Source organism: Gopherus evgoodei, chromosome 15 (assembly GCF_007399415.2).
Source record: "Gopherus evgoodei ecotype Sinaloan lineage chromosome 15, rGopEvg1_v1.p, whole genome shotgun sequence".
Taxonomy (NCBI): Eukaryota; Metazoa; Chordata; order Testudines; family Testudinidae; genus Gopherus; species Gopherus evgoodei.
In genome coordinates, this window is record NC_044336.1 from 6,895,436 (window position 1) to 6,914,120 (window position 18,685).

The 18,685-nt window shown below is 42.9% G+C and overlaps 1 protein-coding gene across 5 annotated transcripts in view; it reads right to left on the bottom strand.

Annotated features, from left to right (window-relative positions):
- Positions 1 to 1,635: 1,635 nt before the first annotated feature.
- STX8 (syntaxin 8) overlaps positions 1,636 to 18,685 on the bottom strand; it is a 176,054-nt gene continuing 159,004 nt past the window's right edge. For 2 of the 5 annotated variants that reach the window (XM_030535066.1, XM_030535064.1), the window contains one exon: positions 1,636 to 2,735. In XM_030535066.1, the coding sequence (XP_030390926.1) occupies positions 2,668 to 2,735 (68 nt within the window). In that variant the 3' untranslated portion in view covers positions 1,636 to 2,667. Of the gene's footprint in view, positions 2,736 to 9,922; positions 10,006 to 17,189; positions 17,306 to 18,685 lie in introns of those variants that run through there. The other 3 variants (XM_030535062.1, XM_030535063.1, XR_003996692.1) reach the window with 2 other exon arrangements.

The window sequence follows — 18,685 nt, forward strand, 5'->3', positions numbered from 1 at the left end:
TCAGCAATAAGACTCACTGGTTCTCCTCCTTCCTTATGCCCCAGAAATTTTGTTCCCCCAAGAATACAACAAATCAGAAAGCAGCTTTTAAAAAGCCCGTACAGAATAGACCCAGAATGTTGCACAGAACCGTGGCATAATTTATTCTGATCAGCGTATCCAAGGATTTCAAATAAAACCCGAATTCCCCCCCCGTAAATGGCAGTTTTAATTAAAAACAGGTTCTTCAGGTTCCTTAACACAGAAACTGCTCGAATGCAGATTTTAAATACAACACCAGGAACCACAATTATTTGTTTTCAGCTGGAGCGGCTGGGTTTAAAAGCTCCATTTGTACTGGAAAAAAGTCAAGCAATAAGATCATTGAGAACTTCCTGCAAAACATGCAGTGGTTAAATGGCCTCTTGCTTTCTCCTGAGGCGTTTGAATACAGAGCTCCTTTCCAAGTGACAACGCGCAAACAGGCATGACCCTGAGGCCTAAACAATTATGACTTAACTGACTCGTCAGAGCTTTTCAGAAGAGCCTTTCCCAGCAATGCAGGATGGAGGGGCGCTGAGTCCTTGGGTTTTACTGCACAGAAGACAAGGTATTTTTCACTCCCTAATACACGGCTGTGTTTATCCCACTTCCCTTGGTAGTCGCCAGGTTAAAACTCACTTAATGGTTTGTTCACCTGAACTATTCCTGTGTACCCGCCTCCCATATCATCTGCATTCCCCACTTGGGCTACCCGTACACTGAAACATCAGCCAGAAGCGCAATAGCTCAGGCTGCGAAGAGCTGGTTGGAAAATAGATTTTCTGTCCCATGAAAAAAAAATTGAGAGTTTGAAATTTTTTTCATCCCAAATCAAAATTCTGAAAACATTAGTTTCGGATCAATCAAAACTTATTTTGATTTTGACCTTTTTTATCTTATTTTATATAAAACAAAGAAAATTTGGAATGAATAGTCATTTTGACATAACTCTTCTAAATCCATCCAACTTCCAGAGTGACCTGTGCACCACAAAAACCACCACCACAATTAGCAGCATAGTTTCAGTATATGCTCCTGGTGTGACTGGCTCATGGAGCCTGAACGCTTGGGTCCGGCTGAGATGGTGTTGGGGAAGCTTAACAAGAATAATACCTAGTTCTTCTGGAGTGATTTGTAGCCACAGAGATCAAAGCGCTTTACAAAGGAGATTAGTGTCGTTATCTCCATTTTACAGACGGGGAGACTGAGGCACAGAACGATTTAAAGGACTTGTGCAAGGTCATGCATCATGCTAGTGGCAAAGCTGGGACTAGGATCCAGGTCTCTTGAATCTCAGCCTAGTGCGTTACACACTAGGTTTGCACTGCTGCTACCCACTGCACTGGTTTGGGGAGGTAGGGTTTTGATTGTGAGTGCCAAGAATTAAATTCATTTTTACAATTGCACATATTCCATTTTTAAGGAGTAAGACACATGAGCACCAGCTTGGGGCTGAAAAACAAAAACATTGAAAAGTACAAAGGAGACATTGCAAATGAAACTGGAAGTCTAAGGAACCAGTTTCTTTCACTCCTCAATATCAGCAACAAAAGACCTTTAAAATATTAAGATGTTATTGGAAACAATAAAAACATGCCAACAAAAAGCAGCATGTAAATGGATCAGCTTTTATTTAGTGTTATTATTGCTCTATCATGTCTGACAATTAAGTTGGCACATAACAAAATAATGATTTTGGGGACAGCAATGAGCATTACATTCTTTTTTCATTTTTTTTTTTTAATACTCGTAGTATTTTCCTTTGCAGTTTGAACAATTATGAAAAATGATAAAAGAAAGCTGTGCACATCTCTGGTCTTGAGACTAGTCTATTCACTGTATCAGGACTTCTGCAGTTAGTCAGTTGGGGTAAACATACTCCACAGTACAGTTAGCAGAAAGACACTTTTCCCCCTTATGAGCACACGTTGGGCAGAGCTTTCCGCTGTTCTACACCTGGTTGTGTTAAATGTTGGAAAGCTCCACTGTTGTTTGCATTTCGATCTGCGCAGCTCAGCACTGGTAATTCTCTCACAACCGCCAAAGACTGCCTCATACTTATGTTTGTAAGGTGCCCCTGAGTCCCTATATTCTGTTCTACCCTCATCACCAGGCTTTTCAGTCTCAAGCTGTGCCTGCTCTCTGACCCTCCAACTTCATTGAAACTCAGCATCAATTAGCTCCTTACAACACTCACTTCTTTATAAGATGCAAAATCTTGGTTCAAAAGATCATCATTTAGCAAGAGAGGAGGAACTCAACACATATACCACATAAACTATGTAGGAGCAGTATACAGTACATTAAACCCTCAGGATGACTGATCTCTCAACAAAAGGGGCAGATTGCTTGCTTAGAGTCAGTTGCACTGAAGGGTAAATCTCTTAAAAGATGCATCTTCTCCAGCTGTGTCCCTCTGAAGTACAAAATCAAGGAAGGAAAAGAGTCCTTTTGAAGTTCAAATGCTCCAAACTAGCCACAACCCTCTGGCTGTGCATTGCGTGCAGCAACATCTTCATTCTAATACTGAGTTTACTTAACACACAAAACGTGTTTGCAATGGAGTTGTTCGCATCCTCTGATATTGTCCAGCTCTGCTGTTGCTGCTGCTGCTAAGTGGCATCTCTGATGGTTCCTGTACTTGTGTTAGTGTGTTGGCCAGACGGCAACCACAGCAATTGCAATCAGCAACAACACAATCACCACCAACATTCCTGAAACAGACAAAGCAGAATTAAGTTACCGTCTTCATCCGTCCCCTTACATCACCCTAAACAATGAAGTAGGTTAGAGACTTGGCTGCCCAAAAGTTTTCAATTCTAACTAAAACCAGATCTTTACATGTTATATATGTACAGAAATCGGACTACAAAAATCATTTATGAAAGGGTAGTTTGCTTAAGCTATCAGGACTGACACTGTGTATTTGGTCTCTGGTTCTGTCTCCCCAAAAATAATTCAACTATTATACAGGTAACTGATTTAACAAGTCACCCCACAACTTCAGCCCTGTCCTGAAGAGACTTTTATACATAAGGTTATCACGACACTCTCCAAGCAGCCCCATTCAGTTAGTTAAAAACATGCAGGATTGATGAAGTTTAGTAGAATTTATGGAATCATAAATTAATTCTCTCTCTCTCTCTCTCAGACATGTGAGGGCTAAAATTTCATAGGAAGATTGCTGCCAGGACCTAAATAGTTTTACTACTACAAGGCAAAATTATTTGAAAAGCAAAAACCACAACAAACCTGTGCAAAACAAATCTGACTTAGGAAAATGAATGACGATGAACATTTAAAAATAAAATCTGAGTGCACTGTGCCAAACCATGCAGCAAACCTGCTTTGTGCAATATGCTGTACCTTCCTGACAATCTGGGTTTACAAAATGTTATACCAATTTACTAGTTCAGGTACAAAATTCACTCTTAGCAGGAGGAGAAGGACAAAACTATTCACATATTAAAAAGAAAAAAACCGCTCTAGGAAAACGACTGACTAGAATTTTGCAAGCCCTCTGCATTGGAGTCTCACAAAGCGCTCTTTCATTCACAATACGGACTGACTGAAAGCCGGAGATAAAAGGACAGTGGTTTTCCCAGACCATGTTTTGTGATATCTTGCTAGATGAAGCTAGTTCTTCTGGAGTACTCTCTAACCTCCAAAACATAAGGGAGATAACCTGCCCCTCTTAGCTGAAATACAAGTTTTACATCTTGCAAATGGAGTAGATCATTGCAAGTTTTGGTAATAAACCCTTCTCTTTCCTAAACAATGACAAGTCCCCTAGCATTCGAACACCTGGCAAAACCTGCTGGATAGCTTCACAATGTCCTATGCATTTCACTCAACAGAACACCACACACTGGCTCCCCCTCAGACTGAACCATCTTTGAATTATTAAAACAGACTCTTTTTTTTTTTTTTTTTTTCAAAAACATCCGCTCTAAAGTATCCCCTTTAGAGTCGAGTGAACCATATTAGGGCTCAAAGAGTGGAAAAAATGTCCCTTCCATTTGGTCTGCTAACAGATGACTATTACTCAACCACTTACAATATTTACACGTCCAGCTCATAGCAATTAAAAAGGATGTATTAAAATAAACTTCTTTTTCCAAAGTGGAAAGGATATTAGACATGGCTCTTCATCAAAAGGGTCATGGTTTCTGTGCAGAAACGGCTTCTATGCCAGTGGGCCATATTTTTTTCCAGTGAAATGTGGTTGCCACCAACTTTATTTTTTATCTGAATTTAGAACTGGTACCACTTGCCCAGTCTGATCTTGTCAATGTCTCGTAGCACTAGACATGCATTTGGCACTTCCTAGTAAAGCTGTTTGTTAAATTACCCCGCCAGACAAGCCAATGTTAGCCTGCTTCCCCTGTGATAAACAAGTCAACCATTGTAGAGTGTCAGACATGTTTAATTTGGCCTAATACTTGTTCTTGACCATCAGCTCTTATTCTAACTGGGAAACTCCTGGAATAATCATAAATCTCAGGGGAGATAATAGACTCTTTAAAGAGCTGTTGGTGCTGCATGGAAAATCATTCTGACCAAGAATTTCAAAGGCGCCTATGGGTGTTGGGCCCCATAACACCCACTGATGTTTAAAGGCGATGTGAACCTAACTTCCTTAAGCACCTCTGAAAACACCTGCTACTGCTGCTTATCTGTACCCAAAGTCAACAACCTTCTCCCCCTCATGTTTATTTACACAGCAACTAATGACCATGTGATGGAGCACTGCCATTTCACGGGGGAATAAGCCACAGGGCCAGAGAAGTTTTTAGTTAACGATCCTGTTACCATACACACTTACTACCATGGAAGAGGAAAAATGAAAGCAAGAGATCCGTGCAGAGTAACTTGCACACAAAACCCTTCCCAACAATTTCTGCATGGTGTCTGCTAACTTTGAAGTGGAACTGTTTCACGAAATTTATTTGCCATTCCCCATCCCTCCCCAAATGACTTGTGGTAAGAACAGATAGCCCCGTTGGTCACATACAGCACGATGAGAAAAAACTGGCTGAAATGCTGGCTGAGTACTCAGGTGACACGTGACTCTTATCTCTTCTGTACATGACATGTAAGCCCCCACCTCTCCCAAGACTAGCTGACACCAGCATTTGGAGGAAGAGCAGCTGTTGAGAGTTAAACCCACATAACACTAAGGAGAAGTCAGTAGGTAGAGAGAAATGATTCACAGATCCTCTCTCCCTGCACAACATCCCCCATGATCAAGAGCATCTGCCTTCAAATTGTAAGCTGATCTGCAGTGTTGGGGTCCTCTGGGCCTTCTCAACACTACTGGAAACTCCAAAGAGCCAGGATGGCAAACTATGCACGGTGCCCCAGCCTCCTTGCTCACCATTGCCATGATGAACTATCCATGTGTGACCTTCAGCCTTGATTATTGCAACTCACATCAAATAATGGAGCCACATGCCCTGAAAAAAGCTCCAGCAGCACAAAACATTCCAGCCTGTCAATTTAGCTACACAGGTTGTCACTGACACATTGCCCTGGTGCTCTGCCCTATGCACAGCTGCCCACTTAATAGAGAACCTTGCTATAGTCAACGCCCTCTCGCAGCGTTAGCTCTACCAACCTATGAGATCAGCTCTCCCTCCATAACCATCGTCTCCCATGACAGCAGTGCATCACTGAAGCCATTAGCCTGTCAACATACCAAGTCTCATAAGGGCAGGAGACAGAAATAAGTGGGAGCTGGACTTACTCTATGGAATTAATCTCTGGAAGGTGAAGAGAGCAGCCCTGGGCCTCACTGTGTACAGAACTAAACACAAAACTCTTCTCTTCTACTCGCCTTTCCCTCAGTAAATTCCTCTCCCCAACAAACACCCCTCCCCAACAACACTGCAGGGCTGAGTCTCAGCTAGCAAGATGAGTCCACTGGAGCTATGCAGACTTGCACCAGGTGAGGCTCTGGCTCGTAATCAGGGAACTTGCTCCCTAAGAAGGAAGAGAGAGATTGATGTTTGTTATTTGCGATTCTGGAGAGGCACTGAGGACTTGTCTACACTGTGCATTAGTCCGTACTACAGGAGTGTAAAACCTAGCGTGCACTAAGGTGTCATGCGCTAACTGTACCCTGTTGGCACGCGTTCCAAGTTTCCTAGTGCACGTTAATGCAGATATTCCAGTGATGGATGCTAAAACATGAGCACAGATAGATAGCAAGAGATTTGTTTTTCCTTTATTAAAGGAAAAAGAACAGTGCATTTAACCAATCCAATTCACTTGGAAACTTGTACTTTGACTATTAAACTTTCAAAGACATCAGATGACATTTAGAATTATGATTGAGTTCAAACGTGGTTAAAATGTGTCTCAATTTTTAAATGTTACTGTACATATTGGGGTGTTTCTCTCCGATGGCATGGTTAGGAGTGAACGATGCTGCTGGAATTGGGAAGAAATAAGGCATGTGATAATAGATGTTTTTGCGCTGCAGGAAAAAAATTTAGAGGGTGAAAATCCTCAGTGCAGTTTTGATGTAACTGAATTCAGAGGTTTTAGCAATTAAGACACAACTGGGATTGATTTCTTGTAAAATACTCTACAGGTGTGATTTTGTAATGATACAAACTAAAATTAATTGGGCATAACTATTCTGTGACAACTCCCAAGAAAATCTGTTTATCAACAGATTTATTATACAGCAGGATTTCAGGAAAGTAGAGGATTAATCAAAACGTTGCTAACATGCAATAGGAGAATGACCGGGAGATTTAAAAGAATTTTGACAGTAATCATGCACTCTAGATTCTCTGCCTGTTGGGCTTTTCTTGCTTCAGGACTGTGAAGTGTAAACATCCCATCACTAAGGAACATCTCAAAGAAAGTTCACAGGGAACAAACTCAGTGATGAGGTAAGCGGGACTTACAGAGAATGGAAGAAACAACAGATGCATGTGTGAATCGTATGGGAAATGTTGATGCAGACCTTCGTTTAACAAGCTTACAAAGAGGAGAAGGTGAGAAAAGCAAGTTGTAATCTGCATATAATCAATGGAACAAATCAGCAAACATGAACCACTGGAGAATGGCCAACTCTTTTGTAGTTCCTTACTCTGACGAATTTGGAATATGGATGCTGCTGAAGGACAGCCAATCCTGGAGACGTAGGGAATCCAGAATGCTCTCTCTCAACAGGCCCTCTGTCTAAATCTCGCAGACATTAGCAAGGAAATGCTACGCTAAAGGTTAAGCTTTTGAATCTCCACCAAAACAGGAGCTCCAGTTGTATTTTGGACAGTGCACAAACTGGATCCACCAGGATGCTCACCCATCCAAGAGTGGCAAGGGTAAACTGAATAATATATTTGCTGAATATCGGGGGAGCTAGCGGGTTCACAGATACTAACAGACCATAACCTCCGGGCTGTGAGCTGATAACTCTTTGCTAGCATGCCAGGCACAGCTACAGAAAACACCAGTCTGTCCTTCCTTCATTAGTGACTGAACCACTGGGTCCTGCTCCCCACCCCTTACTACTCCACCCTAGCGAGTGAAGATCCCCTTTGTCCTTGGGAAACATACCCACTTCCCGCACACAACCCCAGAGCAGGCGAAGGTTCGCTCAGTAACCCCTCTCTTCCCAGCCTCCAGGTGAGGGGAGTGCAGAATCCCCCCACCCCCTGCAAACAAACAAACAAAAAAAAAGACTTCTTCAGGAAGCACTTGGGTCAGCTGGTAGATGCTATAAAGATAGTAAGTGGGGAGATGGGAAACTGGAGGCAACTGTGATTCATTCTGGTATGGTTTACCATTAGGATAATCTTGCATTGATATACTGTCTTTGACCTAATACACTTGGAGGGATATACAACCAATACATACAAGTCACTTCATCCACCACTGAAATGCAGCCAGCTCTGGGATGACACTAGGCAGCTGTTTAACACACACAAGCACCACAAAAAGGATCTGCAAGTAGGCTAATATCTGTTCCATCTGAAACTGCAGGAGGAATTTCAAGAAGGCCTGAGATGGGATTTAGCGAGACATTTTAACATTCTACTTGTATGTAGACCTGATTGAAATGAAAATGTTTCATAATTGTTTCAATAATGAGTGTAATAAAAATTTCAAAATAATTTTTAAAAACTGAAAAAAAGCCATGTTAAAATGGGTCCTTTTGGAACACTTTAATATGGAAACAACTTCAACATGTTTTGTGAAAATAGTTTTTTGGACCAGCTCTACCCCTGACTATGATCAGATATTAATAAGCAGCAATCAGGGCTGTCCATCTTTTTCAGAGGAGCAAACCCTTAGCAGTACAGAGCCTCCTGCTGATCCAGCACCAATGACAAAGGGTGAGAGACACAGAGTGAAACCTCAACACTGCTTCTGAAGAGTCCCATTCCTGGACACACTTTGGTTAGCTTGTGAGAGCTCATGTCCTGAGCTGAAAAGTGGCCCAGGCTGCAGGTACTGTTTGTACATGTAACTTTACAACATTCACGCAAGAGTTTCAGATATGCTGGAAAGATAAGTAAAGAAATACCTGCTGGAGAGCAGAATGAGACCTTACAATTCTTTTTCCCATTTATAACCTAATCAGGATTTAGCGCTACCCTCCCCCTACAGAAGGGTTTACAATGTCATTTACTGAATAAGACAATCTGCCTTAAAGATGATAATGAACCACAGTAGTTTCACCTGCAAATGCCTACTGCCAGCCTGAGCCATATCCTGCATTTGCCATCACTTGTCAAGAATCGCTGTTACTCCCGCTGCCTTTTGGAATGGAAGCTATGGGAGCACCTGAGGCTCATCATTTCTTTAGCATATTTCTAATTTTGAGTGGTAAGGATGGTCTAAACTTAGCAGAAGTGTCTGCACAAGAGCACAACTTGATGAAGAGACAGCTCTTCACATCGGCCATATAACAAGCACCCAATTCTTGCTTGTCAAGTCAACGTTTAATGCCCATTTTCTGGCATGCCAATATTTACTGTGAAATATCCACTTATTGTGCTGAATATAGCTCCTGGGAAGTTGAGCGTGTTTAGAGTCTGGCAGCAATTCAAGAGCCTTTGAAAAGGCATTCAGGAACTCTGTCATAAATATGTCTTGTTTTGACAACTCCCTCTTGAATAAGTGTCAAAAATTTCTGGTCTGCTTCTATCAGACTATTGATTTACCATTAAAAGTCACTCCATACCTGCTGTATACTGACTACTTACATTTAATATGGTACCAATTAGGACATACAGTAATAAGCTTCTAAAAGGAGACGCGTAACATTACTGGCTACATGCAAAAGTTTCAACAGTCTGAGGATACACTGGATAGACGGTGTGGAAAACATAATATTAAATTAAGGCTATTTCTCTTCAGTGTATCATTTGCAAGCAAGAAGCAATTAATTTCATTTCTATAACGAAAAGGCATTTGCTTTGTAGCTGAAAAGCTTTTTTCGTTCACCCTGCATGCAAGCCCCACAACTCACTCTGCTGCTAGAGTCTAGATCCACAGGGGGGACGTCTTTGGGACCCTGACTACAGTATAGGCAACAGCAATGAAAGCTTCCCCACAACCACCCCATCAATCTGCCAGCTAGATGGGAATGAATATTGATATTAAGAACTGCAAGACCCCTAGTTCATTTCACATAGCTACCCTATGGCAGTGGGATAGGTCACTACCAAGCTTCTTCAGATACAAATAAGTGACGTCAGCGGGAAAGACTTGGCATATCTGACCCAGTCCCCTGAGCCACCTACTCCCTTATCTGTTTGACATTCCTGAAGTTAGGTGCTGGTGCTGACACATCTGCAGACACTAGGAGGTGTGGATAAGTTAACTCTTGAATGGCTCTGCCCCAGCTTTCTTAGAGGTCCCAGGGCATAGTGTTGGATACCTGTCCTCCTGCTGAGCAGCTCTCATGCATTTTCAGTGCACAGTTCCATCCTGTCACCATTCTTGCTCACCAAATCCATGGGGCTGTCAGGAGATGAGGGAACAGGTGTTATCGTGTCTACAATACAGATATGATGCCCAGCTCCACCTCTCCATTTCACCCCACCCATTGCGTGCAGCTGAGAGAATTACCCACTGCCAAGCAGAGAATGGGGTTTAGCTGGCTAAACCACAGCACAGGTAAGAATGCCGTAAGGTTCACAGGCAAGTGGAAACAAGACAGTGTGAAAGAAGAATATAGTGAGGGCAGTGCGTTTGCTGCTCATTTCTCAGACTCGCAACTTGAGGGTCATCTTAGATTGCAGCTGATTCTGTACTCCAGGTAACAGGACCTCCCAAGAACAACTTTTACCATGTGAGCTCAGCCCAAAGGTTGGACCCTCTCCTTTCAGTTGGAGGCTTCCCAAGACCTTTACCACTTTGAGGCTAGATTGTTGTAATGTGCTTTAAATGGGGCTGCACCTTAAGGCTGACCAGAAACTGCAGCTAGTGCAGATCGCAGCTACTGGCGTATTAAAGAGTTTCACTCAAGAGAACACACTACACTTGTGCTCTGTGCAACTGATGTCCTGCTGAAATTTAAAGGACTAGTTTTGACCTATGCAAACTTCAAGGGCTTGGGCCCTCACAGGTCTTTGAAATCTCTTCTCTAGCCCCCAAGGTGATACCACAGCCTTTGCAAATATCTGACACTCTGGATCTCACAGGGTCTGATTTTCAACCATGGAATTTGCCGCTCCCCCTTAGTTTCACAAATCCAGGTTTGGTGCTGAGAGGCTCATCTGTTTTATTAGGCTTCTCTGGAGAAAGATGGTGAGAGAGGGACCATGGGGCGCTGGATGCAGCTGAGAGGGGAGAAAGGAGGGAGGGTGAGAACTCTACTGTGAAAGTCCTTTTATGGTCATTTTAACCTGCTGAGTTCTGAAGCATATTCATAATTGGTGTTCTGCACACAGAGCACTGGTGGCACCTTTAGAATCAGGGAGAAATAAATAAAAGCATATGGCAAGGATAAGCTCTTCCCCTCTTACTGATGGCTCATGTCTACCACTTTGCATTTGAATTCACAGTCTGGGGGTTCTCATAAAGCCCCAGCTGTGGCTAAAGAATCATATCACTGCTGTGACTAGGAATGCTTTTTTCTTCTTCTCCACATCAGAGCAGCTGTGGGAAACATCTCCTTTGGATGTGAACTTGACTAAGCAATCCATGCCTTTGTCACTGGGCGTGGTGTGATGAACTCTACAAGGGCTAGACCTTAAAGCCAGCTGGAAACTGAACTTGATGCCAAATTGGACCACCCATTTTGTAAGCTGTGTGGGTTTTGGCTTGTTTTTTTTTGTATATCAAGAACACAGGAAACTAGGGTTCAGTACTGTGTGCTAGCTGCCTGCTGGTTTTCTGGATGGAGTTTCAGGCACTTAGTTCAACCTAAAAAGCCCTAGATGGTTTAGGACCTGCCTACGTAAGAGGCAACTCTTCATTGGTTCCACAGTTGTGGTTAATGTAGATACCCATGGAGGGGACTCCAGCTCAACAAGGCATTCTCCATGAGAAGCCCTCAGCTGTGGAACTATCTTATGCCCTTGATTCAAAATAGCCCAGGTCTGCTGACCCTCGGGGATCCCTGCAAGGCCCTTTTTGCTTTTGTGGTGATCATTTATGGGGAAGAAGTTTGGTGGGGAGAACCTTGCCCATTGGGAGTGGAGCCTTGTTGGAGGTTTTCTGATGCTTTGCTGCTGGTTTAACTGTACTGCTATTCTCAGTGACATCAAAGGTACCTCTTCTGTGTCATTATGCAGTGAAGTAAAAACAATAAAAATATCAGATGATGATTTTAAAGAGCCCGGTGTAACATTACATTATCTGGATGTTACACTATCCATGCCAAGAAAATTATATCCCTGCAGAACTGTGTACCCAGAGTTTAGGAATAAGTCCTCGAATCTATCACAAATGACATGGAGCGTTAACTTATGAACACAGTATTTGTTTTACAGAGGGGAAAGCAGGGAAGAGGTGAAGTTTCAAGGAGAGACTTTAGTGTCACTGCTGCCTTCTTTATGAACTTCTTTTTAATGTCCCAGTTTAAGGAAAAATACCTTACCTGCTTTTTAATTACATGAATTTTTCAGTGTTGTCAGGTATATGGCAACAAATCTGTTAAAAACCCTTTATCTTCAAGACATTAGAGAACCAACTTGGAAGGCTATAAGTTCAATTTATACACCAAAGTCACTAGTTTTATATGGCAAACAACCTAACAAATTCATCTTTCCTTCATATTCCCCCCAAAAAAACACAACCTCATGCTCCCCCCTCATCCCAAAAGCCATAAAACCTTTCCGTCTAACATTTTTCTGTTTTAACGTGAGACAGGGTATTCGATTTGTATTGCATTAAGAACCACTTTAGTATAAATCCCACACTATTAAGCTGGCTTGTATGTAAATACACTCCCTGACTGCTACACCTGCATCATTTGAAACACATCCTCTAGGGGCCTGCTCTTTATTAATTTTGTGACAGCCAAACCTTTTTCCTCCGTGTGATATGTCTGTGTAAAAGGCAGCAACTTCACATTATCCGACACCCCCACCCACCCAAAGAAACCTAGACTCTTTATTGCTTTTGACCTTCTTTTTAACGGGTATGACTTGAGAAATTTAATGTTACAATTGTACTTCTCAACTCTGACACCAAAACCATTGGCAATCCTCCAACAAATCAAGCACAGACTTTGGGAACAGCTAATAAAGGCTTGGAGAACCATATGTTTCATTGGGTCTAAAGAAAAATGAATATGTCTGAAAGAAGCTGAGCGCTCTGAGAACATTTGCATTTGGAGGAAAGCAAAAGCTAGGTCACTCTCTGCGATATGAAAATATGACAAGTTATCAAATTTGGAGTTACACATAAAGGTCCATATTAACTGATAATCTTAGCAAAAGCTTTAATGATCTGAGTGCAAACGTGTGAGGTTTTGTGTTCCTTTGTAACAATCCTTCCATCCCTCTGGTTAAATGTATGACTGAAATGGTGCCCCTGCCCTTCCTTCTTGCCACGTAGCACTGGAAGTCAGCTGTAGTACCAGAGTGGATGCTTGGTCACAATAAAGTCTTACAATTACCATTAATACCATCATTCGCCATCAGAGCCTGAACATGTGTTAGTATTTACTACCAAGTGATGACTGCTGGCAAAGGAAATAAAGTGAAGATGAATCAAAAGAAAAAGAAAGAATGAGATGGGAATTCATATGTCACAGTCAGAAGAAGTGTGCAGTGAGTTTAAATCCAAAATGTTCAGTGTCTCCATGATCAAATAATCTCCAGAGTTTATGGTCCCAAACCACATGCACACCCCAACGGAATGAAAGGAAATGAGATAAGTGTTCCCCCTAAGCTATCATTGTTCTATCTCAATTCATTTCTGGAGCTATTTTTTAAATCTGTTGCCACTTTTCTAAAAACAAATCAATGCCAGAGGGTGTACTCAGCTATTTCCAAGTGGAATTTCAAAGACTTTCCAAGTTCTTTCAGGAAAATTTGATTTTAATATCCAACTTCAAATTAACTGTGAGGAGGATTACTTCACTGAGCATAGTTATAGCATTCTAAATACCAGAAGCTTTTCTCTTTATGGTTTCCAAATACCTCTTTTATCCTTACAAAACACTCTGGTTTATCTTTTCTATGGTACACACTTTTCTAAGGGTATATCTACACTAGCAACTGGATCAGCAGGCGGCAATCGATCCAGCGGGGATCGATTTATCGCATCTAATCTAGATGCGATAAATCGACCCGAGCCCTCTCCCGTCGACTCCTGTACTCCAGCACCACGAGAGGTGCAGGCAGAGTCAATAGGGGAGCGGCAGCAGTAGACTAACCACAGTGAAGACACCACAGTAAGTCAATCTAAGTACATCGACTTCAGCTACATTATTCACGTAGCTGAAGTTGCTTAACTTAGATCGATCCCCCCCTAGTGTAGACCAGGACTAAGGTGTGTTGGCAGTTACTAGAGTGGTTGAGGTCTAGTGCTTTAAAACAATATGTAAGCATGACTTAGCTGTAGACATGAAGTCAGCAACCAGTTACATTAGAAGGCAGGTATTTGAGAGAGTAAAGAATGAACAGACGGGTCTCCAAACATTTTAAAGAAGGGTGGGTGCATCTTATCTTGGTTATACAGATAGGGCAACTGGAGCACAGACATGCTAAATGATTTGCCTAAGGCCACGGCTACCCTACCAGGCTTTTAGCAATATGACTGTGCTGCTACAGCCGTGCTGCTAAAAGGCACACAGTGTAGCTGTTTGTCTGCAGGTGAGAGCTCTCCTGTTGACAAAGCGCTATTCACACGGGCGCTTTTCATCAGTAAAACTTTTGCTGTTCGGGGTGTGTGTGTTTTGTTTTTTTAACACCCCTGAATGACAGAAGTTGCGCAGACAAAGTGCCAGTGTAGACAAAGCCTAAGAAATACAGAAGTAGACAGGGACAGAGCTCGCAATAAAATCTATTAGTTCCGACTTCCAGGCTAGTCTGCTGGATAGGGAGCATGGAGACAGATCCGGTTAACCTGAACTATTATGCACTTTTTATAAACAATACAAATTAGTTCATAGTACAATCATAGAAGAAGCATTTCCACTTATGTTTTTCAAACCACCATTACTGTATTACTGCAGCTTCAGTGAAGCACATGAAAACAATTGATATTCAGGCAATTAGCTACCTGAACCACCCCTACTTCCATATGAGTGCATAACAAATGCAACTTAAAACACTTTTAGACAATTCATCACTGCCCAAAGACATACTGGGTGCAGATTTACTAGTAAGGATGGTATAAGCTTTTTCTAACCATTCAAAAACAAACATCATTTATAAACACTTTTTGATATTCCCACCTAATATGTGCTCACATTTCAACGGAGAGCTCTGACAAGTGATAACCACTAGGCAATTATGTGTTTAATTTTCTATACTGTTATTTGAAAAGCTAGGCTGATTACAGTCTACAAAAAAGCTACTTTAGGGCAGGAGCCATCCTTTTGTTGTGTCTACCCAGCACCTTGCACAGTGGGGTCCTGGTCCGTGATTGGAGCTCCAAGGTAGCACCACAATACAAATACTAAAAACTAACAATGTAAAAACATAGGTTTCCCATAAGAGTCAGTTTGGGTGTTTTTCACACATCACCCGTTTTCTGGGTGGAGTTGGCAACATCCTCTCACCTCTGTCTGATGCCTTTTATTGATGTTTGTTCTACAGGAAGCATCAGATAGATGTTTGTATAGAAGGTCACCAAGATCTCAAAGCAAGAAGCTGGAACCATTCGAATACTTTTTCCTTTTGTTGTCAGTAGTGTGACTTCATAGGCTTTCCTTGTCCATCCCCACATTGCTATCATCAACCTATTTCCAACCCCAAAGGTCATCAGCTGACACAATTACTGGATTTTCAGATGTGGCTTATTTTTTCTTGTTTAAAAACACAGACATTTTCCAATCTTCCCCCTCGCAGCTGCCTTTCCCTTACATGAGCGAGACCTGGATGCAAGACGGGTCAAGTGACGTGCTGCATTTCTGAATAACTGTGTTATACTTTGGAACGGGACTTGTAAAGGTTTGAGAAACTCACAATCTGCACCAAGTTTTACCAGAAGGAAAAAGCCCAACCCAAACTAAACCATCCACGCTGGATAACAAGGAAAGAAAATCTCCTCTGTACCTGCGACACTGAAGGTGAAATTCTCCTCCTGCACAAGGAGCTAGCATAGGGCCTGGACACCACTTATATCCCTCTTAACCCCTCAAAACAGTGCCTACACTGGCCTCCCCTGCTCAGGGGTATTTTACTCCTTCAGAACACAAAAGCTGATTACAGAGCTAACAAAGTGAGATTCTCTATGAACGTCTACACTTTGGACCAAACTGAGAGGCAGGGCTAAGGTAGTCTGAACTGGTTTACGCCTTCTTCCAGACTCCTTGCAGCTTAAAATACAGTAACATAGGCTCAGTCAGACTTGCACCTCACAGGGTGCCAGAAGTCGGGGTGGGTCAGGGGAAAAAAACGAAACGGGAGGGGGGATAAGAAAGAGTAAGGTTTACTGTAACTTACCCCTTTTCATGCGCTATGGTAGTCACTTTCCCTGTGACTCTTGTGCTCTCACAGTTGCCAATATAGGAAACATTTGTCAGGGACAATTAGTTTAGTAGGCTGGGGCGTGGGGGCCGAGAGGCTCCCAAGCTCTGAAGGGTCATGTGGTCGATCTGGTGAATTTAGACCATTCTCTTAGGAGGGAAAGAGAAAGGAAAAAAAAGGTAGAAATAATCCTAAAGTTCAGCACAACACCGCTCCAGCTGCTTCCTTGAAAAACTGCTCCTCACACGAAAGGGACTTTTCTCTGCACTGGCATGATGACAGGCCTCCCACCAGGTCCTCATGGTTGGGTGCCACTCATCCTTTTATGGGGTGGGGGGAGGCGCTTCCTGCCAGGGGAAGCAGCCAGCAGGGGGCACTGTGGAGCTGAGAGAGGTAAGCCCAGCAGCACTCCAGCAATTTGCCCAGGGCAGCACACCCTCTCTGGCACACCCTTCCTTGTGGGCACACATCCATGCACCCTCCCATGCTCAGACCCTGCCCCCTCACAGACAAGTTCCTCACTCTGTTACCCTCTCCCCTCCAGCACAATAACTACAGCCCAGGCCAGCAGGGGGATTGCAAGCGATTTCCCAGAGGGAAGAGGGCAACAGAGTGGAGCACCACTGAGATGCTAGTTCTTTTCCTGGAGCGTGGAGCAGGCAGTTGTGGAGGACCTAGGCCAGGGAACTGCTGGCACTCCACTCTTCCCTCCAGTATGAAAAAAACAGTTGTTACCCTCCCTGCTAGGCTAGAACTGCCCAGAGCAGCCGAGTGAGGAGCAAACCTGCCAATGACCCTAGGGCACTGGCTGGGACACCAAGAGCCTGGGATGGGTGTTCAATCCTAGCTAAACAAGGACCGTTGGTAGATGCGTCTCCAGGCCCCTCAGTGTGCGAGTTACACCAGCAGGGCTTCCCTTACAGTCCATCTCAGTGACCCAAAAACCACCAAGAGCATAAGTGACACATCAGTAAGCAGATGAGCACTGGTGCCTAAGGGATCCTTACCTGGCCTATATTGGGGTCACTTACCCGCTGAGGACTCTGGAAGGGTGTGGGTACGTTACACCCACTAAGACATCAGCCCCGAATTTAACCTTCCATTGTAAGCACCATGAGGAAAGATGTGTGTCTTCCTGTGTGTCACACTGTGCTGAGCATGCCAGTCAAGCTCTTAGTAACAGAGAAAAACCGGGAAAACAAGCAAAGATGGAGAAATGGCATCAGTCAATGTACCTCACAAGGCTTCCACTGCCATGTTTCACAAGTGAATGCAGCGGCAACGCAGGGCATGCTGCTATTGCCAATTTATGCAACAGCTTCCAGGGTTGTTCTGGGTGTGGGTGAAGGGGGACAATTACACAAGCTTGGGCTGCCATGCCTGCTGCGTGTGATGGCAGTTACAAGCACTTCTAGGCTTTTTAAAGCCTGTCTGAACATCTGAATGGAGACAAATTGATTGAAAAATATGGTTCTAACCACCTCAAATGCATGGAACAAAGTAGCAGGGCGCTGGCTAACATGCCCATGTCATTACACATGGCGTGTGTGGGAGGGAAGAAAGCAGAAGGAAATATGGACAATGATAGAGTTTGCCAGACGTGACAATTCTGTTTTGTAGCAACTTTCAAGGTTTCCCAATCTGTTTTTCTTCTGCACTGAAACAACCCAAAACCTTCCCAACATTTCCATGAAAACAAACTGGTGGCTATGTCTGGTTTTGGACGCGAGCACGTGCTGTCTCTCTCCTGGTGGATAGGGCACTAGCCAGGGATGTGGGATACAGATTCAAGTCTCTGCTCAGACTTATTCTAAGTGATCTGGGATGAAAAACTGCTCTGAATAGCATAGACCTAGGTTCAGGCTTTTAAGCACCTCAGTCACTTTTGAAACTAGGACTTAGGGCCAGATTAAATACCTTTGAAAACCTGGCTCTTAGGCACTTTTGAAAATGGTATCCCTAGTCAATGGGACTTAAGTTACGGGGGAATAGGAGCTTTTGAAAATGGGACAAGCTTTGAAGGCACTTCATTTCTTTTTTAAACGCATAATGGCTGAGTTTTACACACAGACAACAAAATTTCCAGTGTCTTCATCAGAGGAGGATGGGGAGCGGAAAAGGAGAAGAGAATATTTAATGATTAGTTCCTTATGGTTTTTACATTCTTGAAGCATATTTCTTGCACTCCCTGGAACACTTGTGCATTCTTGATTGCAAGATGGCAATAAGCGATTTCCTTTAAAAGCATGGTCTTTTACTGGAATACTAAAAATACCCTGAGAGCCAAGCTTTGCTTAGCTCTCGCTCTTTCTTGGAAAGGCATCATCATCCCAATGTGTTACATTTCAAAGACAGCAATAAACATTTCAGCATGGTCTGTTCAATTCACTTCATAATATTGTGCTTTTCTAGTATAGCCCCACTAGCACCATAAATCACCTGTGCACAGATTAAGCATGAGAAATTCCAGCTCAAAAGGAGTGTGGATTTTTCTTTAACAAAAATGTTGTAACGGGTGAAAAATACAGTCAAAAATGGAATGACTCTGGCAA